We start from the raw sequence: 24750 nt of genomic DNA on the forward strand, positions 1-24750 counted from the left end.
CTTTGGTCCAGCCAACGGAAGGAAGGCAGGTGGCAGTTCCCCCGAGGTTCCCAGGGCCGTAGACCCCACCCAACCATCTTGCCGGCATTGACAGACAGCTGGGATTGGCAGGCACCACCCCTGGCCTTTGGGGCAGCTGGAGTGATGGGTCCCCTTCTAGGCCTTTCAAAGGAGACTGCTACCCTCCCCTCTTTCTTCCTCTAATAGATTACGTATATGGAGAGATCTTTAAAGTTCGGCCAACTTCACTGCCCTGCTGAGATGGGCATGCCAGGGGAACTGAAACCTTTGACTGGCTCCTTCCGAAGTAAAGCCCAGAGAGGATTTTTTACGCACTCTTCTGACAGGAAGCCCCCCACCACAATGGCTGAGCCCCAACCCCATGGATGATGGGACTTCCTCCTAGAAGTAGCGCTCCCTGGAGGACAAAGCCACAGGGCAGTCTTGGGGAATGGCTCCCCCAGCGAGATCTCCTGCTGCCTCCCTTCTTCCAGAAGGCACTTACTTGGCTTGCTGTGGGAGACGATCCTCCTCGGTTTTTCGGCAGGCCAATGGGCCTCCCCTCATCCGGGATCTTGTTGGAGTAGCTGCTGCTGCTGGATGACGTAGAGCTTATTGATGTTCCGGGTGGTTTTGCTGAAGGGCGATAAGAGGAGTACATGCTGGCATAGCCGTTTGGAGGAGCTAGCTCAGGGCGGCCAGGTACCGGTTTGCCCCCGGTTGATGCTGTGGATGTTCAGGGAGGAGCTTCCTCCGCGGCTCGGGGAAGAGGCCTTGTGATTGAGAGGGCGGCGGAGAGTAAAACTTCCGGGCTCGCACGTGGAGCCTTGGGGGTCGCCATAGAGGAGCTTGGTGTTCTGGCTGCTGGCAAACAAAAGTTCCAGGGCCCTGGAAAAGAAAGGGGGGGGGCAAAAGCAGTGTCCAAATTTAATCACACAGTCTAGGGGGTCTGGTTTTAAATTGCCAGGTGAGATTTTTACCATGCATCTAAGTCGTGTGTCAAGTCGCCTACCTGATTGTGTGAATGGCAACACTGTACAATAAAATGAACACATGCCCTTGGGAACACCCCATGGGAGTTGGAGGAGACCCCACCACCCCAGATCACCTTCAGGGCTGGCACTTGATGGGCTTCTTGTAGATGGTGCTCAGCTGTCCAGGACAATTGACAGCCGTGGTGAAGGACCGGTACGCATGGAGGAAGGGTTGAGGAAGTCTCTGCTTAGTAAGCGCAGGCGGTCAGTCTCTCCAGCAGCCCGCTCACGCTCGCCATAGCGATTGGAGGACTTTGCAGGAATTCATGGTTTTGCTTGAACCGGATGTCCCAAAAAAAAAAAAACATCGTCACCAGTACAGACTGGTGTCCAGAACCTGGAACGATACCACAAATTAGCGAAGGAAAATGATGCCATGGTGGTCTTTTCAACTTGATTGTTATGTACTTCGCTCTAAACTGGAAGAAAGAGGGATCAATGGAGGACTGGTCAGAGAATACATTGCGCTGCCCTGCCTTTCTACAATATCAGACCCCGGCAGCTTTGAACTCAATTAGAACAAATTAGCTAAACACCAATCCTGATCGGATTGGGGAAAATTTGTAAAGCCTCCTGTAACACTCCTATTAAAAAAACTACACCAATTTAAAAGGACCCAAACAAACATTTAAAAACATGACAAGAAGAATGAAGGCACATTTTCCCGGTTGCCCACAGAGTTCTGACGCACAATTCTGCATTTGTGGCTACAAAAGGCCCTTAGGGCTCCCTGCAGTTTGGGTTTGATTTGCTTTGTGCTCAGGAGACATGTTCTCCATCTTCACTTGCTCTCTCCCACCAACTCACTTGATCCTTTGTGGAACGGTGACTTTTGAGTTCTCCTCAAAGGCGTTCTCATCAGGCATGCATCGGATGTTATCGATTGCACTGGAAACAAAACACACAGAAAGACCGACGGGATGGTGCTAGCTCAGACTGGAGGGCACAAGGCTTTGGAGTTGAGGATCTCCATAAGGCATGCCAGTTTAGTTTCTTACTCTGGAACATCTATGCCTGTCGTATACCTTGGTGTAAGTGTCCCAGTTTGACGCTAAAAGCCTTTCCCTTCCAGGACTATTTTGCTTAGAGCCCAAAAAAACCCTGTTTTTAAGTTACTTAGGGAAGTTTGCTTGCCAGTTGTCTTCATGCCATTCAAGGCTGAGGAGTTTACCTGCCCATGACTCTGTACATTGGGGCTGCAGAGCATATACTTGTGCCACTCATTGTTGTCACACATGTTTGTTGAACAGCAATGTTGTGTGGCTGATGCATACCAAATGCACACAACTGTATACTCATCTGTTGGCCAACTGATACACCTGGCATTCACAACTCTGCTTCTTCACCTTGACCCAAATGCCAGTGTCCTTGCATGCCAACAGAAATGCCCGACCCTAATTCTATAGGGGAATTTGCATATGAGTAAAAGACACTAGAGTCCCAAGAGTACCTAGTGGAGGGATTTCTTGCATGTCCCCATCATCTCCAAACATCCCAGTCCTTTGACTTGGTTTTCGGGTTGCTTCCCCTTGGGGCTGAATCCCTCCTTACTTGCTACCGTCCTGTCCAAGCAGCCTTTTCTTTGTCCTGGATGATGCCACAAGGATCCACGGTGTAGGCTGGACCGTCTTTAGTTCTACCACAATCTTGAAGTCAGATGATCAATGTCTGGCAGCGGCCTTTTACTGCATAGCGTTGGCAAGAGAGAGGGAGAATGTGGGCGCGCTAGGGGGAGCTTGATAGACGAGGGACGAAAAGACAAGACACGAACACAATGTCAGTGCGGCCCCCAGCCTCATAGTACAACACAAAACATCCCTGTTGCTCACATGGAGTCATTCTGGTCAAGGTCTCCTGCTTTCTCATCTTAGGGGGACTGTGCCGTTTTTTTTTAAGCGTGGCACAATATTTATGGCACCCATTAATGCTCCACAATTTGAGAGAGAGGAACCAGTGCTTGCAGGGTCTACGTTCCCAGAGCCGTCCTGCCTCCTAAATGCATGTCTTCTTTGCCCTCTTTAAACATCTTATGCCGTCTTAATTAAAACCAGCAAGGCCGTGCGTTATCAACATCAGCTCAGATCAGTGACACGTTGGGGGGGGTGGATCCAAACTACACCAATTATACCAGTTGATACCATTTGAGAGCCATGGCTACATCCTCTGGCTTCTGGGATTGAGATGGTGGGGGCTAATACTCACAATATCCCTTCTAGAACGGTTATTTGGGGAGGCATTAGAGAACTCTACTACCTTCCCCAAATTGCCTGGAGTTCCCAGGATCCAAAGGAAGGAGAGCCCGGAGTTACACATGCTACTGAACGCTGTAATAGTACAGTGTGGAATATGCTCCCGTCTTTCCTCCTTTTTAGTTTAGACACGGTGGTCCAAGGGCATGTGAGGTATATCACCTGGCTGAAGTAAGCAGTCTGGGCCTCATCCCTTCCCGCGGGGGAGAAGATCTGGGGACCCTGCCCTAATGCGGTGCCCGCCCTAAACACTGCCTCCAGTTATGAGCACAAAAGGAACTGGAGAAACTGGAAGCATTTCCAGAAGCAATCTCCAGAAGGGACACAATGGCAGGGACAACGGAAGTACACTTGGGACAGCAGAGATGTGTGCAATGGCAGGGAGGGAAAGAGAGATAGAAGCAGCACAGGCGGAACCATGCGCTTCTTGGCAAACATGAGGTGGGCACTACCCTCTCTAGGGTGTGTGGCTGTTTGATCTATGCGGGGAAGAAGAGGCCCAGGGGGCTCTACATGGGGGTCCACATACCATCTCCTCGGTGCTCTCTGTTTGTGTCTCCACACGGGTGCAGTCGATGAGGGAGATCACACATTCTGAAAAGGAAAAAAACAATACCAAGGAGCACCACGGTCGGCACAATTGGCTAAGGCATCCTCCTGCCCCCCTGGCGTGGGCTGGGCTTGTGGGGGTCCCTTATGCTCACCTTGGTCAAGTGCCGCTTCCCTCCGTGAGGCCTCGGGTGCAAATGATCAATTGCTTGGCGAAGGGAAGACTGCCTCTCGCCTTCCTTCCTCAGGGAGAGGGACCCCCGGGGGGGGTGGCTGGCCGCGGCGTGATCTTCCCCTTTTCGGAACATTGGCACCTGGATGAGGGACCCTGGAGAGAAGAAAGGAGAAGAAGGAGCGCTCTGGTTGTCAGGAAGGCCCAGATGATCAAAAGCATCCCCAGCCCCACAACAAGATGGCGGCAGGTGGGTAATTCAGGGGGCCAACATGGCCAGCCTTTGTGGCTGCTTTGCCTTATCCCACAAAAGAATGGATTCACTTGAAGCAATCCAAACATGGCAAATGGCTAGCAAAGCCAAATGCGCTAATGCAGAGGGCCGAGGGAAAGGCACCCAGTAAACCTGTATCATCATTGCCATCCCTTCCTTGCCTCCAATGTTTCTCTACTGGATCACTTCCAGCTTAGGCTCATTTGGATCCCCTTTTCTTGCAATATTCTTTCTAGGGTGCAAGAAGCAGCTGCCCTTTGGTCGGGCGTTAATGAGCACACAATGGAGCCTTCTCTTGAGGGACTCGCTCCAATGGTGCTGTCCGCAACAGAAGTACAGCTTACCTTGTCTTACAATAGGTCTGACTGGTGTCCCGAAGGATTTCGCAGCTTCACCTAATTCATCCGTTGATTGCCAGTGTTCTTCCGATGTTTTGTCTCACTAAATTCATCGTGCATTATCCTGTGGGAAGAGGAAGGGTAGTTCCCCAAAAGCCAACCGTCCAACCCATTTCTCCCTCCACTAGGCATTGTCTGTATTCAACCTGGACCGCTCTTCAGCTTGGGACTTGGCATAATCCAGGCTGTTCCTCTCCACATGTTCATGCGGGCGTGTGCGACAAAAAGCTCATGCATGTGTCAAAGATTGTCCATGGGGATCTGGTCACAAGCGCGAGCAGAACAAAAACAATCATTGCAGAGGTCAAAAACTGGTCCGTGAAATGGCACTCTCTGCCGCAGGGGGGAGCATGGCAACAAGGCTTGGAATTGATAAGAAGGAGGTGGGTCGCAACCTTTGTCATCCTCCATGCTGTTTTTTATCTCATTTTACCAGTCTGCCTCACTTATAAAAGTCAAGCGTTCCTGTTTACAACTTCCTTACACAGAAAATTTGGCACTACAGCAGAAATAACATGCGAAAGACTAGTGGATTAGCCCCTCTCTACCACAAACCAAAGAAGAGATGTGCAAAAAATGCTTTAGCAAAAAAATTATCCAAAACTCACGACATGCCATGTGAAACGAAAAAATAAACAGGTCAGGGTAAGCCTTGCATAAGTAAACGGAAAACCGTCGGGAGCTAGCTTTCTTGAGTGCCCACTTGATCGGCTTCTTTCCAAAATGCCCTCAAGGATTTTTGATCACGCTTGATCACTCTGAACCGTTCCTTATTATGATTCTTATTTATTTATTCTTATTTATTATTATATTATTACTCTTCCTTTTCCACTACCCTCCACCTTTTTATTCCACTTTGGCTTCCTAAACTTGCTATTTTTAAACCTATGGACTCTTGGACGCATACATTCTGCCAATAAGGCCAATTATTGTCTGCCTTGTGCTGTTATAGGACACATAATATGGCTCTAAAACAGAATCCCTAAAGGAAAAACCTTTTTCCCTAGATCAAGCTATGCTTTTCAATTTTTTACTGCAGACACCAGCTGCAACCCAATAATGAGAGTCTATGGCCCATTACAGACAGGCCCAAATAAAGCTGCTTTGGGTCACTTTTGGAGGTATTGCTTGTTAAATGATGCATGTGTCTAAGAGTCCGGATAGTCACACAAAGCCATGCTCCAGCTCCTCCTTGGATATTCTACTGCATTCATTTAAACAGCATCACCTCCAAAGTGACCCGAGGCCAGCTTTATTTTGTTCCTGTCTGTATACTGGGACCTCTATGTTTCTCTGCACTACTTTGCTATCCTCCCAATGCTGATGCTGATCAAAAAATATTTCAGCCAAATCGAGGATGAGGAAGAAGAAGAAGAACAGAGGGGCTGGGGTTATTAAATAATCCTTTGTAAAAGGACGCTTCACCCTCAGAGGTTTTGTTTAAACCTCTGTTATTTCACTGCTTATAGTCATCAAAAATTTCCAGGGCAGTTTTCAGAGTGAATTGAAAGCCCAAGATTTCCAGCAAATCTCCTGACTTATCCAGGCCTCTTTGTGAACCAGATGACATCCCGATGGCCAACGGTTATTGTGTCCAAATGCTGGACAGAGTTGGCTTCCCCGGCCCCATTAGCCTAGCATGCTTGTGCACCTGCCATCGCTCTCCTCACCTGCAACATGGGATACGTTCAAGAAAGTCTCTCTAGCGTCCCGCTCCTCGCAGTCCGGCTTTGCCTTGTCGGTGCTTCAACAGCTTGTCAAAGTCCCGGTTCTGTTTGCAATGTGGCCAAGAATCTGGAGGCGTTGTACTGGTGGTTCCGCGACTAAATTCCTGATAGATGTTTTCGCATCGGGCAGCAGTGATGTCAAGAGGTCTGGCTTGCAAGCAGCGAGAAGCGTTGCGGTATGCTCCGCAGTTCACAGAAAAGGCCTCCTTATCTGTTCAGATGCCCTTCTTTGGTGCTTTGTAACTCCTTCTGGTTGCCAGCAGCGTCTTTTTAATGGGCATCATGTGTGCCGCTCTACTTTATTCCTATAGTTATTTTTTTCAATTTCTTCTCATTTTTTTATATATTGCTTTTTCAAAATAGTGCAATACTTATTTAATGCCATGGATGCTGGTGGAAAGTCAGGAAGAAATTCTTCTATGAAACATGGCCACCTACCGCCCCAAAAACCCCACCAAAGAACTCTGGATGCCGGCATTGAAAGCCTTTTGACTCCACACTTAATTTAATCTGTTTTTAATGCTGCTTGTTTTAATGTTTGCTTTTACGCTGTCTTTTGTTTTAGTCTATGTCATCCCCTATTGGCTTCTATTTTTGGGGAAAAGACTGGATGGAAATCAAATTGATATTAACTGGAAACAAATCCTGCATCGGGTCTTGCTCATCGGTGGTGGACTTCATGTGGATTCAACACCCCTTTCCTTTATTCCACCCATTTTAAATACCTATTTCAAGAGAGATGTACACCAACCCCTTTGAGGAATCTGGACCCAACATTTGGCCTTTTGGGTGCTGGGGGTAAGTTTTGTTCCATTATTATTCTTGTTGATCATATAATTAGAATGGACCAGCATGGACCTGTGCGGCGCCCAGGGAGGGTTTGGCACTCCCTCACCAAGCACCAACGTTGGCCAGCTGGAGAAGATGCGTTGCTTTCCGGACCTCTGTAGAACGATTTTATGCAAAAACATGATCGTTTCGCTGAAGCGAACCCAACAAGCCGATGGGAGAAATCAGGGCAAACTGAATTGCACTGAACTCTCTCGAAGGTGCTGAACACCTCCTCTTATCATTCAGGGCCTTTGAGTGCATCCTTTTAGGCACCCCTCAAGTTCAGCTCCTTTTCGGAGGTGGTGGGCTTCCTGCCCTTCTGACTCCGTCCCATTCCATCGGGCTCCTCTTGCACCGGACCCTCTGCGCCTCAGCTGGACCAGAGGTCCCTCTTGGGTTCCCGCTCACCTGTTGTCAGGAAAGATGTTGTTCTGACGTCGTCGTGGTGGACCAGGGGTCTTTCTTGGAGCTGGCCGCATCCTCAGGGTCTCAGGAAGTCGTTGACCAGGATGTGGGCCTGCCTGGACTTACTCGGCCTGGCCTCCCGCATGCTGAAGACCACCTGGTTCTCTTGCGATTGGCTGTTGCCGTGCGGGAGCGGATTGTATCCTGGATGATGGTTCTTCCACTTCCTTCGGCAAAGCCGCACCGCGGAAGCTCTGGACTTGCCAATGTCCGTGGGGGGAAGGAGACCTGGGGGCCCAGTAAGCAGGAAACCAACCCAGAGGAAAAATTCACGGTGGCACAAGAAAGGCCACAGAGCACCCCGTTTCTATGGAGCCTCTGCCTTCTTAGTTCAGCAAACCCAACCACTCCCTCTCCTTTCTCCCACTCTTGGGAAACACCACAGTCTCTTTGTTGAGCCTATTTGTTATGGGAAAGTACAACACAGATGTCCAAAAGTAGCTTAAAATGAACCTAATTTGTAGTTAAAAGGAACACTTGCATCATTGAATGCCGGACATTTGATTCTCCATTTGGTTAAGGCCCGGAATCCATGGACTTGGATTAAGGTTCCACACGCACTTGCCTATTATTACTGATAAACAATAATAACTCTTGTAAGGTAGGCCCTCAACCCTAAACTCTGCTACTAACCGGAATGATAGAGGATCTACCTTCTTGATCTTCTTGATGTCGCTGTCATCATCGTTTTGGTGGGCTGGTTGTCTGGATTGGATGAGTTCATTGTCTTTAAGTAATGCAGCGATCTGGGCAGACACAGAAGACAGAGAGATTAAGGACTGGGCAAGGCCGGTGTGAATGGAAACATGTTTCTTTTCCCCTGATGGTCCCCCAAATCCTGAGGACAGGCCAAAGCGTAGGACCGCCGGATGTCCTTTGCCACTTTGCAACTTTGTATGGGAAACACATTTTGTGCAACCTATGCACAGCCTGCCAGAAAATGGAACAGAAGAAAATGTCTTTCTTGCATGAAAAGCAAGGCAATGCAATAGAAGAAAGCAATGAAAATGACAAATGCAAATTTAATTGACAGCTGGGCACATAAAATTATAGAAACCACAACCTTTGTTAAGTAGATACATACCCTGTCCAAGCCCTCCGAACTTTTCCTAATATGGATTAGTTATACGTCCTTTATCTTGCCCTTAGGAATTTGTGTCACTGATAATGTGACCCTTGTGGGTTAATATGGAGCTGTATGGAGGCAATGTTCTGAGCTTCCAAAAAGTCCTGCTGGCTGTGATGGGAGCGGAGTCTCATTATGATGCTGCCGTCTTGGAGCTTTATCGTATCTCCCCGGGACAGGAATTTGAGCCCTGTTTTCCAACCGAAAACTGTGTGGGCATTTTGCACAAATGCAAAAAAGATTCTTGAGGTGAACCACTGTTTACGATGATCGATGGGCATTTTTCACAGCCCTACCTGCCACTGCCCATTTTATTGCACTCGCATGGAACATGGATGTGGAGTCAGTTTCTGGATGCCTTATGGACCCGCTGGTCTTGTCTTTGAGTTCCCTGTCTTGGTGAGATTACAACCTGCCTCCCTGTGAAGGCGCGTGACTTCCAGAAGTAATGGATGCTGGAATGGGACTCCACCTAGCTCCTGTTTTAGTTGTCCTGGGAGAGAGAGAGGAAGGTGGGCCCATTGTCCCTGAATCCAAGCCTGTTTTCCCAGCGGACAATTTATCCATAATTAGGAGTTATCAAGGAGACATATATTCAGAACAACAATGGTAATTAATTTCTGCCACTTAGGGCGGCAAAAAATGAAAATGCAGAGATATATGTTGGGGGACACCTGGCTTAAGGAGAGACTTAAGGTATGAACGGGATCTAGGAGTCAAGAGTGGACCACAAGCTGAACATGAGTCAACAGTTGTGATGCGGCAGCTAACACGTGCCAATCGCGATTTTAGGCTGCTCAATAGAAGTTACAGTGGTCTAGATCACATGACGAATAGTAAATAGGCTCCTCTATTCTGCTCTGGTCAGGGCCCCACCTGGAATAATGTCTTGTTTTTCCAGTTTTTTTTTTTTTTTTTTTTTTTTTTTTTTTTTTTTTTTTTTTTTTTATTTTTTTTTTTTTTTTTTTTTTTTTTTTTTTTTTTTTTTTTTTTTTTTTTTTTTTTTTTTTTTTTTTTTTGGGCAAAAAATTCAAAAAGGATGTTGCGAAACATGGCGCATGTGTCACAAAGGAGGGAGGGAGACTAAAATGGTGAATTGATTGAAGGGTCTGGACCTGAAGCCCTATGAGGAAGGACTCAGGGAATGCTGGGATGTTCCGCCTGGAGAAAGGAGACAGGTTAAAAGGTGATATGAGCGCCCTGTTTCAATACCCGAAGTGATGTATATTGAGAAGGGCGAACACGCTTGTTTTCTGCTGCCTCCAGGGACTAGGAACCAATAGGAGCGAGCAATGGATGCAAGCTTACGTGGAACAGAGGTTCCAGCTCAACATTAGGGATGGAAATTCCTGAGCGTAAAGGGCTGTTTGACAGTTGGAACACACTCCCTTGGTTTTGAATCTTTGGAGATCTTTGAACAGATGCCAGGAAAGCCATCTTTTGGGGATGCTTTGATTGTTATTCCTGCATGGCCGAATGGGGTTTGGGATGATCAGTGCCCTTGCGGTCTCTTCAACTCTGCGATTCTTCGATCTTATGAACTCAAAGCCGAAACAACTCCATTGCAAGATGGTTCTGCCTTCCACTGTCGGCCGATAATCCGTCTTAACCAAAGAGCGGAAGGGCTTTGCCTTCCTCCATCTTGAAATTCCACTAAGGAAAATTTGCACATTAGCCAGAGCGCATTTGATCTGCTAATCAAAGGCAGGCAAACACAAGTGTTGTAAGGACAGGGGATCTATGCAGAGAAGTGCCAACTAATGAAGAACCGCTTCAGCAAAAAACTGGGGAGCGGCCAATGGGACCCCAAGAAGGAAAGAAGTAGAAAGCAAAGATAGACCTCTGAGGCTGCTCCAGAAATCGGCCATCTGACTGTTAGTTCGACAAGCCTATGTGTTTCCCGCCTTGTCCAACAAATTGCAGAAGAACAGAAAGAAATGTCTGAAGCAGGAATCCTGATCGTTTCCCCAAGAAGCCTTAGAGCAGGCAGACAGAGGCCAAACGCATGTCGGCTTTTTGGCTAAGAACAAGGCAGCTTATGAGCATGTTTTAAGCCACCTTGTCCTTATACTGGAGACACTGGGCAAGCAAACTTGGCCTGTGGCCTTTATGCCAGCAGCAAGGGGAAAAGGCAGGAGGGGTTTATTAGTTTATTCTTCAAGCACAACTTTTCTTTTTATAATTCCTGCTGGTCTATCTATCATTTGACACGACAGGATTCATCTAGCAAAAAATGCCTCCATGTTTTGGATGTCCCATTTTTAAAACCGCATCTTTGGCTTACCAACGAAGGTCAGGATGATACCAAGAAGGGCCCTTTTTCATTAAGGTAAATTCCACATTCTAATTCACAGCATCAGACAGATCGAGTTTGTGGTTCAGTTCAGGTTGTGCAAATGTCCCTTTCCAATGCACTTGCACCAGCTCCTCAGACAGCAACACCATTAAACCTCGCCATTCCTTTGTGTGACACCAAACAGAAAGACTTTTGCCTGCCGGACCTGTCCCAGCGCAGGAGGACAGCGGCTGTTTTCTCCACAGCACGATGCACTGGGACTACTGGGATGAGACTGGGGATGTAACTGGACTTGAAATAAACAGCAGTCGAACCAAGGGTACCATTTTGGCAGCCAGGCCTCTCAATTACCTCTGTTTCAGGGCTCCGTCTCTATTTATACATTTCAATTTGTCTGCCCTCAGTTGCGTTGGCAACTGTTTTCTCCGTTTCCACAATCTGAAGTAAATGGAGATATTCTGCCTTAAGGGCTTCCATGTTCGGGTCGCAAGAGTCCTATAGCTGCGATGTGTAATGAAAGCGACAGACAGACGGAGCCTCGGTTACATTTCCAGTTGTTGGAAATATGAAGATTATCGACTGCGGTTCTGAGAACGTTTCTGATCAAGTGATGACTGACGGAAGGAATTTGAGAATACCGCATAGTTGTGTTCCAATCGGGTTATCAGAGCCGCTCTAAATGTGTTACAAATGTTGTTCCAGGAGGTGTCAAGATTTGAATGTGTTACCAGGAGAGCTGAACGTGATGAAAACGTTCCAAGAGACGTGTGTGCGGTATTTTATCCGTTCAAATCAAATCCGTTCACTAATAATCAGTCTCTCCTGATTGCTGAAAAGATCGACAGGCAGGGCGGGAGGCAAGGCAGGCGATGATAATGAGGTGAGGGAAGGTGCTGTGCTGCTGTGATGGGGGAAAGAAGGAGGGAGGGTAAGGGAGGAAAAAGGGGGAAGGTGGGAACAAAAGGACAGAGAAGACGGAAAGAAGAGGGAAGAGAGAGGCGAAAGAAGAGACAGAGCAGAGAGCAAGGGGAGAGGGTTGCTGCATTATCTACGGGCGGGGGTCGTATATAGATGTCATGTACAAGTGGGGCTCATGTGCTGTCACAATGCACGGGAGGCAGGCATGCCCAGGGAAATTCTCCTCATTTCCCTAAAGTAGGGAAAAACCACAAAAGCTAATCTGTTTGGAGAACCACACAAAGCACGAAAAAAACTCCCAAGAATTACATAGAAAAGAGAAAGACAGGTTAAAGAGGGTGAGGGGCAGCTTCAAAAACTGAATGCACAAAATTACATGCACACAACATGGAAGCAAAAGGGTGTGTCAAGCTGCAAAAAGGGAAATGGGATTGACAGGAAGAGGGACTATATTTTCTAACCGGTTTTTTTAAGAGCTGTATGCCGCGGAAGGGCATATGTCCTTGGACATTAACCTCCCTTGCACAATTGCTTTTATTCGGATTGAAGGGAAATCATGGAGTCCTCCTTCCTCAAGGAAGATGGCGACCAGGTGAGAGAGAGCAAGAGAGAGGGAGAGGGTCTGGCTGCTTCTGCGGGGGGGCCTCTGGTGTCATGTCCAGTGGGGCTCCTGTGCTTGCAGCCTGCAGGAGGCAGGGATGGCAGGGATGCCCAGGACCTTCTCCTCCTTCAATCGAGGAGGGAACCCACAAAAGCTCCTCTGTTTGGAGCACCACAGAAAAGCAAGCAAACAACTCCCAGAATTCCATAGCAAAGAGCCAGACAAGAGTTAAAGCGGGGAGGGAAGCTCACAACCTGAAGGCACACATTACATGCACACACACAGGAGCAAAAGGGTGTCAAGGTGCCAAAAAGGGGAAATGGGATGACAGCAGAGGACTCTTCTTTTCTAACCGGTTTAAAGAGCTGCAATGGCTGCCGGGGCTCTGCCCTTGGTCCAGTCCCCTCCCTTTCCCTCCGCTTGAAGGGACCTCCGTGGAGCTCCCTTAATGCCCAGGCTGCCAAGGAGGGGACTCTGCCCTTGGCCCATCAAGTTACATAGGTTTTATCCTATTTTCTTCAAACATATGCCAGCATATGAAGCCCCAGCGTTTTATAGGGGCTTGCCTTCCTTCCCTCCCAAGAGAATCCTCGGACTCCCTTTGGAGGGAAGACAAGATGGGAGGGGAGTGCTTGCCTTCCTTCCCTCCCAAGGGAATCTTCGGAGGGAAGACTTCTCAGTGAGGCTGAGAAGCACTCTCCCGGCCAGAGGCCCTAGGCTTACTGAAATCCCCCACCTCCCTTCCCCATAGAAATCAATCCAAAAACTGAGTTTAAAAGGAGCAGAGTAGAGCCCTTTGGCTCTGCATCTGGGAGAGATTTTAAACTCCGTTTTTGGATTCTTTCCTATGGGGAAAGAGGGGAGAGAGAGAGATGGCAGGACATCCCCATAGCCAAGCATCCTCTGCTCCCCCCAGATGAAGACCCATAGGGCTCAGTGCTCTTTAAGCTCCGTTTTTGGATTGATTCCTATGGGGAAAGAGGAGAGAGGGAGAGATGGCAGGACAACCCCATAGCCAAGCATCCTCTGCTCCCCCCAGATGAAGACCCATAGGGCTCACTGTTCTTTTAAAACTCCGTTTTTGGATTGATTCCTATGGGGAAGGGAGGTGAGGGATTTCAGTAAGCCGAGGGACTCAGGAGAGGCGAGCTCCATGGCCCAAGCCTCCCTTTCCCCTCTTTCCTGGGAGCAGCGCCTCTCCCAAGCCGTCCAACCACTGAGTGGCGACGTCATCAGAAGACAGCCCACAAAACGTAATACAGCAAACCGTTCTGAGAACGGTTTCAAGAAAAAGGAATCGCAGTGCGGTAAACTGCCGTTCTGATCCTGTTCTGATCCCGTTTTGATTTCTAATGCGGTAATATCCGTTCCAGGAACGTTCTCATCACGTGATGATATGGAACGTTCTCAGAACGCAGTGCGATAATCTCCAAAGTCTTTTTGGTTCATAACAAGTGAATGGGGATCTAATTAGAAGGACGCAGACAGACAGCAGAGGCTAGGAAAGAGAGGCTTCATCTGCACTGCAGAAATAATCTGGTTTGACACCACTTTAACTGCCCTGGCTCAACCTGGCAGTTATATGGACCATTTGCAATAAAAGTAACTCAAAAGGCCACCTGATTGCATGATAGTGATCATTCTCGGGGGGTTCCTATAATTTCTTGTTTTCAGGTTCCAACCTCAGAGTGTCTGCCAGTTTCTGAATCAGGACTGGAGCTGGTGCATTAAAGCCATGTTTAGCATGCCTTTCTGCCCAGATCCCACATTTGTGGCAGTGAGGGAAGGCAGGCCAAAGGCACTGGTTCCCACTAACGTCCTCCATCATCTTCATGGACAACATCAGAGAGCAATAACACAAGTCCTGCCTCTGACCAGAGGTCCTGCAAGCTGCTGACCAGTGCAACTGCCCATAGAAAGGTCCTTTTACAATTATTGTGCGCTGATTCCACTTTAACTGCCTAGGGAATCCTGGGGTGAGTATTTAGAATGTCCAACCAGAGAGCTCTGGTGCTTCGCCAGACTACAAATCCCAGGATTCCAAAGGAGGCAGCCATGGCAGTTTAAGTGGAACCATAGCACTATAACAGAGTTGCATGAAGGAACCCAAGAGAACATGACTTAAGGCCAGTGATTCTCAAAACTTGGTCCTCCAGATGTTTTGGACTTCAGGTCCCATAATTCCTGACTGTTGGCCAAGCTAGCTGGGGCCTCTGGGAGTTATAATGCAAAAGACCTGGAGGACCAAAGTTTGAGAACCACTGCTTAAGACCGTCCAGTAAGTAGATTCGGACAATGTTGCTCACGGATGCTAAGCCTCCTGGCTGCTTGCTCTGCCTTGCAGCTGCATAAATTTTTAGCATGTGACAGAGACTGTCATTGATTCAGCTACAAATCAGATACTCACTCCACTGTGACACTCCCACAGTTTTTCCATGTGCTTTGTACCAATTTGGGGCACATGGATCAGCTCCATGAATCCACAGAAACCCATAGGAGAGTCTGTCTTGCATCCTGTTCAGTGTTGCCAACAAGCCTCGAAGATATTCCCCAGAATGTTTTGCCAAAATCCAAAATCCCCGGAAAGAAGTTAATTAAATTCCCCGGAAATTGGCAACACTGATCCTGTTAGTAACTTGCAGTCCAGTAAGCGCAGCTTACACATGGGCAAGTCCTTTTTGGGGCCAGGGCCCAGAGGGCTATCCTCTCACCCCAATACGCCAACCAAAACCCTCCTATGCCCAACAACAGAAGGGTCTGCTGCTGCTGCTGCTCCTTTTTAGGGGAAGGGAAGGAGAAGGAAGCGATTCCAACCATGAAGAGCTGGCTATTCTGGAAGAAGAGGAGACAGGAGAATCCACTGCTACAGCAGGAGTAAATCTACCCTCGGTTTTAGGGACACTCCTCTTTAAGCTGCTTATGGGTCCTTCCACACTACAAAATTATACCTCTATGACTCCACTTTAACTGCCACCCTGTTGAATTGCATTTGCATTCATAAAGAGCTGTCAGGTAGAGCAACACCAAACTGCAAACGCCAGGACCCCAATAGGATGCAGCGATGGCAGTCATAGTGCTGTGACTGTGGGATGTGAGAGGGACCAGGTTACAGAAGAGCCATCCAGGCGGTGGATCCTATTATCCCCAGTGGATGAGAGCTCCCAGGCAATCTGGATCAGCAGTATAAAACTGAGAGTGAATCTGCCGCCCCCAGAGAAACAGATCCCCTTTGGAAGGAAGCCCTGTTGAACCTGCTTCTGAGCAAATCTGCGTGGGACTAAGCTGTATTTCAAGCTCACCGAATGGGGTCAAAACTCAACACATTTGTCGAAGGAGGCATATTGTGACTTTCTTGAAGGCACAAAACCACCAGAGTTCAGTAGTGAGCCAAGAGGGAAGACTATCCACTGTTTCCGCTTTTGATAAAATGGATCCTTCCCAGGAAAAATGAATCAGTAAAGAGTATGAAATTAGCAGGTAAATGTCAAGGATGAATTCTTGCCTCTGGCTATAGCAAAAGGCAGAACCCAGAGCCAAGAATAGTTTTGTTTTGTTTCCCAGCAATTCCCATTTGGAAAACTCTAGATGAAGGGCCGGGTGTGACACAAAGAGGAATCCCCATTTCTGCATGAAGCAGCACAGGATTCTGCAGCTAGGATAGCCGTGTCTATGGGACATGGCATTTGCATCTATTTTTCTGCTGTTTGTTTTCTCTCTCTATGAACCATGGGAAGCAGACCGATCAATCTGTGCAAAGCAATGAAATGCCACTACCCTTCAATACCTGAAACTTTTCCTAGGAGCCCTTCCAGGAAACATTTCCAGAAGCCTTTCTCATTTCACCAGGAATGAACCTCACAATCCAAAGTGTCTTTGTAGCTGGGACATGTTTGGTTTCTCACTTGTGATCCACAAACAACCCTCATGCCGGCCAGTTTGCAAGGACAAGACCCCTGCAAACTCTCATTCTGCTTTCTCCAAGGGGCTGCCACCCTGGACTTTGCCCCCAGGACACCTGTGGCATGCTGCTGACCAATGCTTCCCCTCACGCCAGACACCTGACCTCCTCCCAGGGCAACCCCTCCAAGAAGACAGGACCAAGAGAAGATGACCTTGCCAGAAGGCCTCACCTGGCATGGCTGATGGCCGCAACCCATTCGTCGCAGTCCTTTGCATCCTCTGTCCTCAGCTCCAGTGTTTTTTGGTTTTCATGGTTGAAGTTAACCGTAAAGTAGTGCTGTAGAAAACACAAAAGCGGAGGGTTACTCATGGTTTGAGGACTAAAGATTAGCAGCTGCGTTCCAGCTGGGCAACTGGGAAGGAGTCCATCCACGTTTTGTTACAAGTCGAGGCAAGAACTGTTCTGCTGCCCTTTGCTTTTCTCCAGGCATGGCATGGTTTGGCCGGGGGCCTTCCAGGGCTCTATGGAAAGGCTTTGGATGTTGTGGAGGAGATAAACATCAACCTCCTCAGAGAACAAAAACAGACATGTGCGGCCATGAGTTTAGCCTACACCTGTGGAGGTCACTAACAGCAATAGCAAGTACATTTCTATACTGCTTATCAGTGCACTTAAGCATTCCCTAAGCATTTTACAAAGTGTAAGCTAATTGCTCCCGACAATCTGGGGACTCATTTTAGCAACCTAAGGAAGGATGCCAGATTGAGGTGACCCTGAGCCCCTGGCTGGAACTGAACTCACAACCTTGTGGTTTATGAATGAGGGGCTGCAGAACGGGCATTCAACCACTGCGCCACAGGATGCCAGTTTAAAAAGCCCCCAGCTCTGGACCAGTCTTGCCAAGCACTCCATTGCTTTGGGGTGGAAAATCCACACTGGGTTTTGCAGGAGCCACTCCTGGTTTTATAGGAGCTGTTTGAGGTGCTGAATCTGTCCTGGGAATGGGGTCTAGCACCTTGGACACCTCCCATTGAAAACAAGGAGCAGCTCTCCAAAAACCCAGCATGGCTTCCCTGCCTCCGAATGAATCAGCCCACAGTTGTATTCCAGACTTAAAAGAAGACATAGGCAGCACTGGGCTTTCCATATTGCCAACACAGGTTCAAAGTCCAGGTGGTTGCAAGGTTCAGAGTGCCCTCCAAGATGAGACCCACCAGCCCCCAGAGCCTGGAAGGCAAGCTGCCATCCAGAGAGGCCTCAATCCATCCCTGAGCTCTGACTGCGTTTGGAATGGGAGGCTGACGGACAGGAGCGGCGTGCGGCTGGGTATGGGCTATTTTTAGCTCCCCTTGGCATTTACGGTATTTGTGTTAATTTCCATTGGGGAGGCTTGCAGCCCAGCAGAAGAGGGTTCTTTGCCGTTCATTTGTTCTGCAGTCTCCTAGGAAACAAGTAATGTTCTGCAAGACCAATGACTGAATGGAGAAACTTCGGAAAACAAATGCCAAAACGCTTCCCTCTGCTCATTCCTCACCCCTGAGCTCCCAGTCTCACCAGAACATCCTGGGATCTGGCACTGGGAAAGCGCATTGCTTCCCAGGACGTTGTGCGCCCTAGAATGGCTCCCTCGCACCTGCAACCTCCTGGGCCAGGTGCCGCAATGTGGGAGGAAGCCATTCAGATCATGGGTTGGGGGCAGAGCCTTGCTACCCTCCATGAAGGCCTTCTTGGTGGCTGCTCCCAGGCTGTGTGACTCCTTGGAGTTCTCCCTTCTCCATCTGCCAATAGGCAGAGTCCTCTTTATTTAGGCAGCACTTTCACCCTTAAACTGGTTGTCGTGGAAAGGTTTTAAAGGAGGGTGGTTGGGAGCTGGATCATTTGAGATCATGTTTCAAATGATCCTCAACTATTTTTAATTCAGTGATGCTTTTAATGGGATAGTTCAATTGAATGGGTTCACATCATGACTGATTTCATTGTAAGCCTCTTTGGGTGGTGCCTCCTGTCTGGGAGGAAGGCAGGACAGAAATAAAACAAAATAAAATCCTCTGCACAGCCAATAAACCTGGCAATGCTACACAGCTTGTAAACAGGAGGTTGTGGCATCACAAAATGTCTGCCCAGGACGGTTGGGCCAAGGTGGGCAACTCACGGCTCTGGCTCCCTCTGGCCTTCAGCCCCACAGAGCTGCCTGTCCATCCAGACCCCTTTCATCAGCCCTTCATGTGCATCTGCAGAAGAGGAGTCCAAATGCTCCCCGGTTGGCAGATGGACTTGGAAACCTGAGATCTGGCACAAACACTTAATGGCTTGGGATAGCCTTCCATTCCCACTGTCAATGGGACATGCCAGCTCCCCCACTTTCATTCCTGGATCATCTTCACCAGAACATGGGGTCCCATCATGCCACTTTCCTCAATGGTTTTGGTGCTTGCCTTTGCCTTCTCAAAATTAAGCTAACTCCCCTCTGCATTTTCCTCCATTGAAGAAAAACACACAGGGTCCCTGCGTCTTTTCATCCCTTGGAGGGAGAAAGGAAGCTTTCCTTTCCTTTAGGAGTGCAGCTATGATGGCCAGAGTTCTGCAAACCAAGCTCTAGGCAGAACTGCTGCAGGAGCTGGACATGTTTAGCTCAGAGAAGAGAAGACTGAGAGGTGGCAAGGAGCCATTTTTAAATATCTGAAAGGAGGTCATGCAGAAGAGGGAGACAGCTTGTTTTTAGCTCCCCCAGAGACCAGAACACAAACCAATGGATTCAAATCACGAGGAAAGAGGTTCTGCCTAAATGTTGGAAACCTGGCTAAGGCTGCTGAGAATGCAGTGCCTCAGCCTCTGGGGGCCATGTAGTTCCCACCCTGCAATGCAATGCAATGCAATGCAACTCAGATCACTGTGCCAAGAGCCAGGCCGGCCTGTTTTTCTGCCCAATGGGACAGAGTTTGCCCAAGACCTCCTGACCTTTAGGAACCTGTCTCAGATAGCAGTCAAGTAATATAGGAAGGCCACCGTGGCCTCCAATCCTTCGCATCTACAAAGTCGAGGTGTTTGGGAATGGGGTTATGACAAAGCATGCAGGGCACCTCTGTTTCCCAATCCTTTATCAAGCCTTAAGTCTCAGTCACATCCAAAGGCAAAGCAGCAGTTGCATGAATCAGCTGACTGGGCCAGAGGGGACTCCCCTCCTAAGTCAGCTGATGACCCCATTAATTACCTGACACTTTGGTAGATCAACCTGCTGTCCCATAACTGCACCACAACTGGTGCGCTCATCACAAAGATGTGTGCAAATCTCTTTTGGTGTCCGGGGACAGCAGTGTCAGCAATGGAGGCAGAAACCAAAGGAGGTTGCCAAACCAAGATGACAATTGGCCTGCATTACTGATAAGATATCGGTGTGCCCTTCCAGATGTTGCTGGGCTACAACTCTATAGCCAGTGTTAAGGGTTAATGAGAGTTGTCATCTGATGACCTCTGGCTTTAAATCTGAGCTACACCATTAGGCTCCATCCAGATGGTCCTTTTGGACACCCATGGGCTTCTTCTCAATGTGACATATTGCCACATAGGGACCATGCCCACCAGTATGGGCTGCCAGGTAGGTGCCAGATGTAAAAACACCTCCCCTTTGCTCTCCCTGCACAACTGCTCATATCTCATATCATAACTAGGCTCATTAGAATGAGGTTCTGGCCACCTGAGGAACAGATACAAGCTTTACAGCTTCCATACGGTTATTGCACTGTGTATTGTGCACTATAGATCCCACAACTATGTTTAGCAGTGAGCAGAAGACATTGCTCAGCCAGGGAAAAGGCCAAACGACTTCCACAGAACAAGCAATTCAGTCCATCCTCCTTTGAAAGATAATGGCCCAAAGATCACTCTTCCTTTGTTAGATTTGAGGCCTAGTCAGGAGACAGCCACAACCCAGTTTTCACTTTCACAAATCGCTCCGTTTCCAGATCCTGTGCCAGTGTGGCTTCCAGGTTGTGTCCCATGTAAACCCAGCAAAGCAGCTCTCCAAATGCTGGACCTGGGGAGGGGTTAGCACTTTGGACAGCTCCTTTAGCGATCAACCGATAACCTAAATGGGGATTTGCTGGCCTAGTGATCCAGAAATGTGAACCATGGTCTCCTAAAATCCTAACCTGTGTACCCCTTATCTCTTTTGCCAGGCCTCCTTTCTTCCTCTTTCCATTGCAGAGGTCCACCTGCTTCTCTATTGAGGTTTAAAGATGCAGAATGCTTGGCACACGAAGAAATCAACTAAATAATAATGCTACATGCTCAGCTCATTTTGCACTTGGGGGGCAGCAGCAGACACTGCAGGCAGGGTGGGTCCAAGGGTCAGTTCTCTGTCCCCAGGGGATGCACAGACTGCAACACACACACACACACCCCATAAAAAGAAAGCAAAGCAGAAGTGTCCAGAAGACTATTGGCTTTGCGAAATGGGTGATTTTAATCCCCCTCTTTGAGTTTTCCAGGAGAGACCATTTGTCCCTTCTTTGGCCCAAAAAATGTTGGTCCAGAAGCCTGGTGGGCTCACACCAAAAGGGCCCAAACCTGAACTGTGCCCATCCCAATATATGTGACCAATGGGTGCATGGCCACCCCAAATAGATCTTAAGGATCCTGAGCAAGGGAAGCCAGAAAAGCCAAGCAAGGCCTGGGCAGTGCTGGCCTCCCTTGGTTCGGGGCTGATCAAAAGAGAGCCAGGCCAGAGTTGTGGGGCAGAGGGGAGAAGCCCAGTCCTCCTCACTGGGAAAGGGACCCTCCTGATGCTTGTCCCAGTCCAGTTTCTGGGGGAAGAAGTGTGGCACTGGCCAGGCTCTGCAGCCGCCTGGTCCCCCCCCCCCCAAGCCCTGCCATCTGCTCCATTGAATTGCACAGACTCTGCATCTTAAAACCCAGCCTCTGAGTCTGTTCAGGAACCAAAGACCTCCAACCCTGCAGCTCTCGACTTGGTCCTGTGGGTTGTGTAGAGAGGGGCTGGGGTTGCTTTTAAGTGAGTCTCCTGAGTCCCCACAAGTTGAGTCCTGTCTCTGCAGAGGACTGGACTCCTAGAGAGCGGTGGGGACTTCCTTCCTCCTCTCTTGGAGTGAGGCAACTGCCAGCCAGCAAGGCAACCCTCCCAACCCAGCCATGCCCCCAGGGAGGGACCAGTTTCCCAGGCTGGGAATGGCAGAGACTGGGAGCTGGGGGGGGGGGGCTCCCATTGCCAGCCAAGGGCAGGGAGATCCGTGGCTCCTGTGGCGGGGCTCCTGTCTTTGGCTGGCTGCAAAGCGGGGAAACTTGGCTTTTGGGGCAAACAACAGCGGCAGCAGCAGCAGCAGCCTCCCCCGGAAACCCCCCCGGAAGCCCCCTGTCTCTAAGTGGGGGGGAGATGCCCCCCAGCCCCAAAGGCGGATTCCAGAGGGGAAAGCGGAGGGCTGGGGGATGCTGCAGAAGAGCCTCTCCCGCCGCCTTCCTCCGCCAGGGGCGCCCTTGCACCGCACCCGCCCGGCTGCTTCAGAGGGCCGAAAGCCCCCATTCGGGGCTCCCTCCGGCGCCTGCCCTTCTGCTTGGACCTCCCTTCGGTTCCCGGCCCTTTTGAGGAAGGAAGGGGGGAAGGAGGGGAAGGGTCCGAGGGAGAGGGGGGCAAAGGGGGTCGTGGTTCCTCCGGAGGGCCTCTGAGGCGCTGGCTTTGGGGCTGGGGGTTCTTGGGCTCCGGTGGGAGGTGGGGTGGGGGTTCCTGCTTCCCGAGGGGTCCTTGGGAGGGGTAGGGGTGGGGTGGGGTGGGGGTTGCCGCGGTGCCCACCTGCTTGTCGAGGGGGTCCTTGGGCTTGGGGGCCGGGGCGCGGTCGCAGAGGCATCCCTCGAGGAGGTAGAGGCCGGCGGGCCTGGGGCTGGCGTCGCTCTCGAAGTAGAAGAGCATGTTCTGGAGGAGGGCGAACCACTTGGGCTGCCATTTGGCGGCGGCGGCGTCGGAGCTGCGCTTGCAGAGGTAGCCCCGCGGCGCCCCGTCCTTCTTGGCCAGCAGGCCCAGCTGGACGGCGTGGCCCTCGCTCAGCCGCAGCCCCTTCTGCATGGCCCTCAGCAGCAGCAGCCCCGCAGCCGCAGCCCCCGCCTCTTGCTCCTCCGGCCCGAGGGGGCCCCGCCGCGCCCCGCCGCCATCCCCGGCCCAAGCCCCTCTCAGGCCATGGCTGCAGCCCAGCCCTGGCCCCCACGAAGCTCCAGCCCACGATGCTGCTCACGACGAGGAGGATGAGGATGCTGCTGCTGCTGCTGCTGCTGCTGGCCCTCAGCCCCACGCGCCGCCGCCGCCGCCGCCGCCGCCGAGGAGGAGGAGGAGGAGGAGGAGGAGGAGGCAGCCCCCGTCTTCTTCTTCTTCTTGCCGGGCGTCATGACGCCGCCACGCTCCCCCTCCCTCCCCGCCCCTCCTCCTCCCCCCCAGAAAGAGGGGCAGCCCCAGACCCCCAGGAGGACCCCTCCATGGCCTGGGCTCCTCTCCTCCTCCAAGGGGGACCCCCAGAGGAGACCAGGTCCGGAAAGAAGGGGGCCCCGACTTCTTCAGCCCTGGCAGCCCCCGGAGGACCCCCCCCCAGGGCCCCGGGGAAAGAGAGGAGCCCTCTGCCTCGGTGGGGCCACCAGCCCCCCGGGAAACTGCATTGGGAAACCAGCAGCAGCAGAGGTTAGAAGCCACGATCCAGGGCATCCAATGCTGCTTGACATCCTGGAGCATGCCAAGCACTCTCAGGTCAGGAGGCACAGGGCAGCCATGGGAACCCACAAACACCTGGGCATCTTCAAAAGTGGACAAAGTGTGGCTCCCAGTCCTGAAAAACGCCCAAATCACGACCCAGCAAATGCACAGGAGACCCAGCCAGGGGCAGGGGATTTCCCAGCAGACACTGGAGCATTAAATGGACACCTTGGAGGTCTTGCCATTCAACGACAGAACAAGGCACAGATTAACATGGACATCACTCCTGCCGACCCAGGCTCCCACAGTGTGTGTGTGTGTGTGTGTGTATACATACATACATACATACCCCACTCTCTTCCATGCCAGCATTCTCTGAAGATGCCAGCCTCAGCTGCTTGCAAAACATCCGGAAGAAACTCTTCCAGAACATGGCCATAGAGCCCAAGAAAGCCACAAAACCTGGGGAAATTGTCCTGCTCGAGATTCCTTAGCAAACTCAGGAAAGGCAGAGAAAGGCTTTTTCCTCTCCCTCGCTCCCTTTGCACCCTGAAGAGGAGGAAAAAGAGGGTCCCAAAGCCATGCTGGGGGCGTCAAAGGCCACCAAACCCTCCTCCCTGGGAAGCAACCCCTTGCAGCCCCTGGCTCCCTGCCTCTCCCTCTCCAGAGAAAGAGCCATTGGGCAACACACTCACAGGAGCCCCAATGGGGTCAGAGCAGAGCAGCAGGGCAGGAATCATGATGCTCTCCATGCGCAGCTCTGTCTCTGGGGGCTCTGGCCCTGTAGGACCCCCTGCCTGCCCGCCTTCCTGCCTTCCATCTCAGGCTGCCCTTCCCCAGAGGGAGGAAGAGGAAGGAAGCCCTCTCTCTGGGCTGCTTGAGCCTGGAGGCAGATCACTTGGAGCCCCACAGGGCTTGGCAGCTGGGGCCCAGGAGGAAGGGTTTGGGGTGGGATTGGACTTAGGGACAAGTGGATAGTCCATTCAGAACAAGGCATCTATGCAAGTAGCCCCAGGTTATGGTGAGAACACATGTCCCAGCAGCAGCCTGGAGAATCCTTCCTGGAGCCTGTGCCACCTTTCATACCCAAAGGGTACCATCCTTGACCCTTGCACAAGAAGAGCCATAAGGGGCCCAATGGAGAAGGCTAACGGATGCCATGTGAACCAAGAGGTCAATGGTCACACAAGGAAAGACATATGCACACACAGCCCTTGGGGCAAGAGTGGCCATAATGGGGGGGGTTACCCCTCCCATGGTCCCAGCCCCCCCTTCCATACTTTTGGGGAGCATCGGGGGAAATGGTGCCAACCGGTTTTGTTTTGACTGAATCAACCGGGTAATACTCCAATGACTTTAATTAGGTCACAGATCACCATGGCAACATCCAGGAATTGTCTGGAAAAGAGGGAGGGTGGGAAGCTTGCTTGCACCGCAGTGCGCTTTCACTGGAGGACCGGGAGGACCGTGGGGCTGATGCGCCCCGGATTGGCCCAGAGCTGGAGGGGAGGGAGAGGGGCTTGT

At 50.5% G+C, this 24750-nt stretch overlaps 1 protein-coding gene across 1 annotated transcript in view; it reads right to left on the bottom strand.

The window, feature by feature from the left end:
- RASGRF1 (Ras protein specific guanine nucleotide releasing factor 1) overlaps window positions 1-22787 on the bottom strand; it is a 58756-nt gene extending 35969 nt beyond the window's left edge. Inside the window, exons 1-2 of the mRNA XM_042476605.1 lie at window positions 22342-22787; window positions 16771-16877 (exon numbers count right to left, since the gene is read on the bottom strand). Of these exons, the coding sequence (XP_042332539.1) occupies window positions 16771-16877; window positions 22342-22611 (377 nt within the window). The 5' untranslated portion in view covers window positions 22612-22787. The remainder of the gene's footprint in view (window positions 1-16770; window positions 16878-22341) is intronic.
- Between the last annotated feature and the right edge of the window lie 1963 nt (window positions 22788-24750).

This window comes from Sceloporus undulatus, chromosome 6, assembly GCF_019175285.1.
Source record: "Sceloporus undulatus isolate JIND9_A2432 ecotype Alabama chromosome 6, SceUnd_v1.1, whole genome shotgun sequence".
In the NCBI taxonomy this organism is placed as follows: Eukaryota; Metazoa; Chordata; class Lepidosauria; order Squamata; family Phrynosomatidae; genus Sceloporus; species Sceloporus undulatus.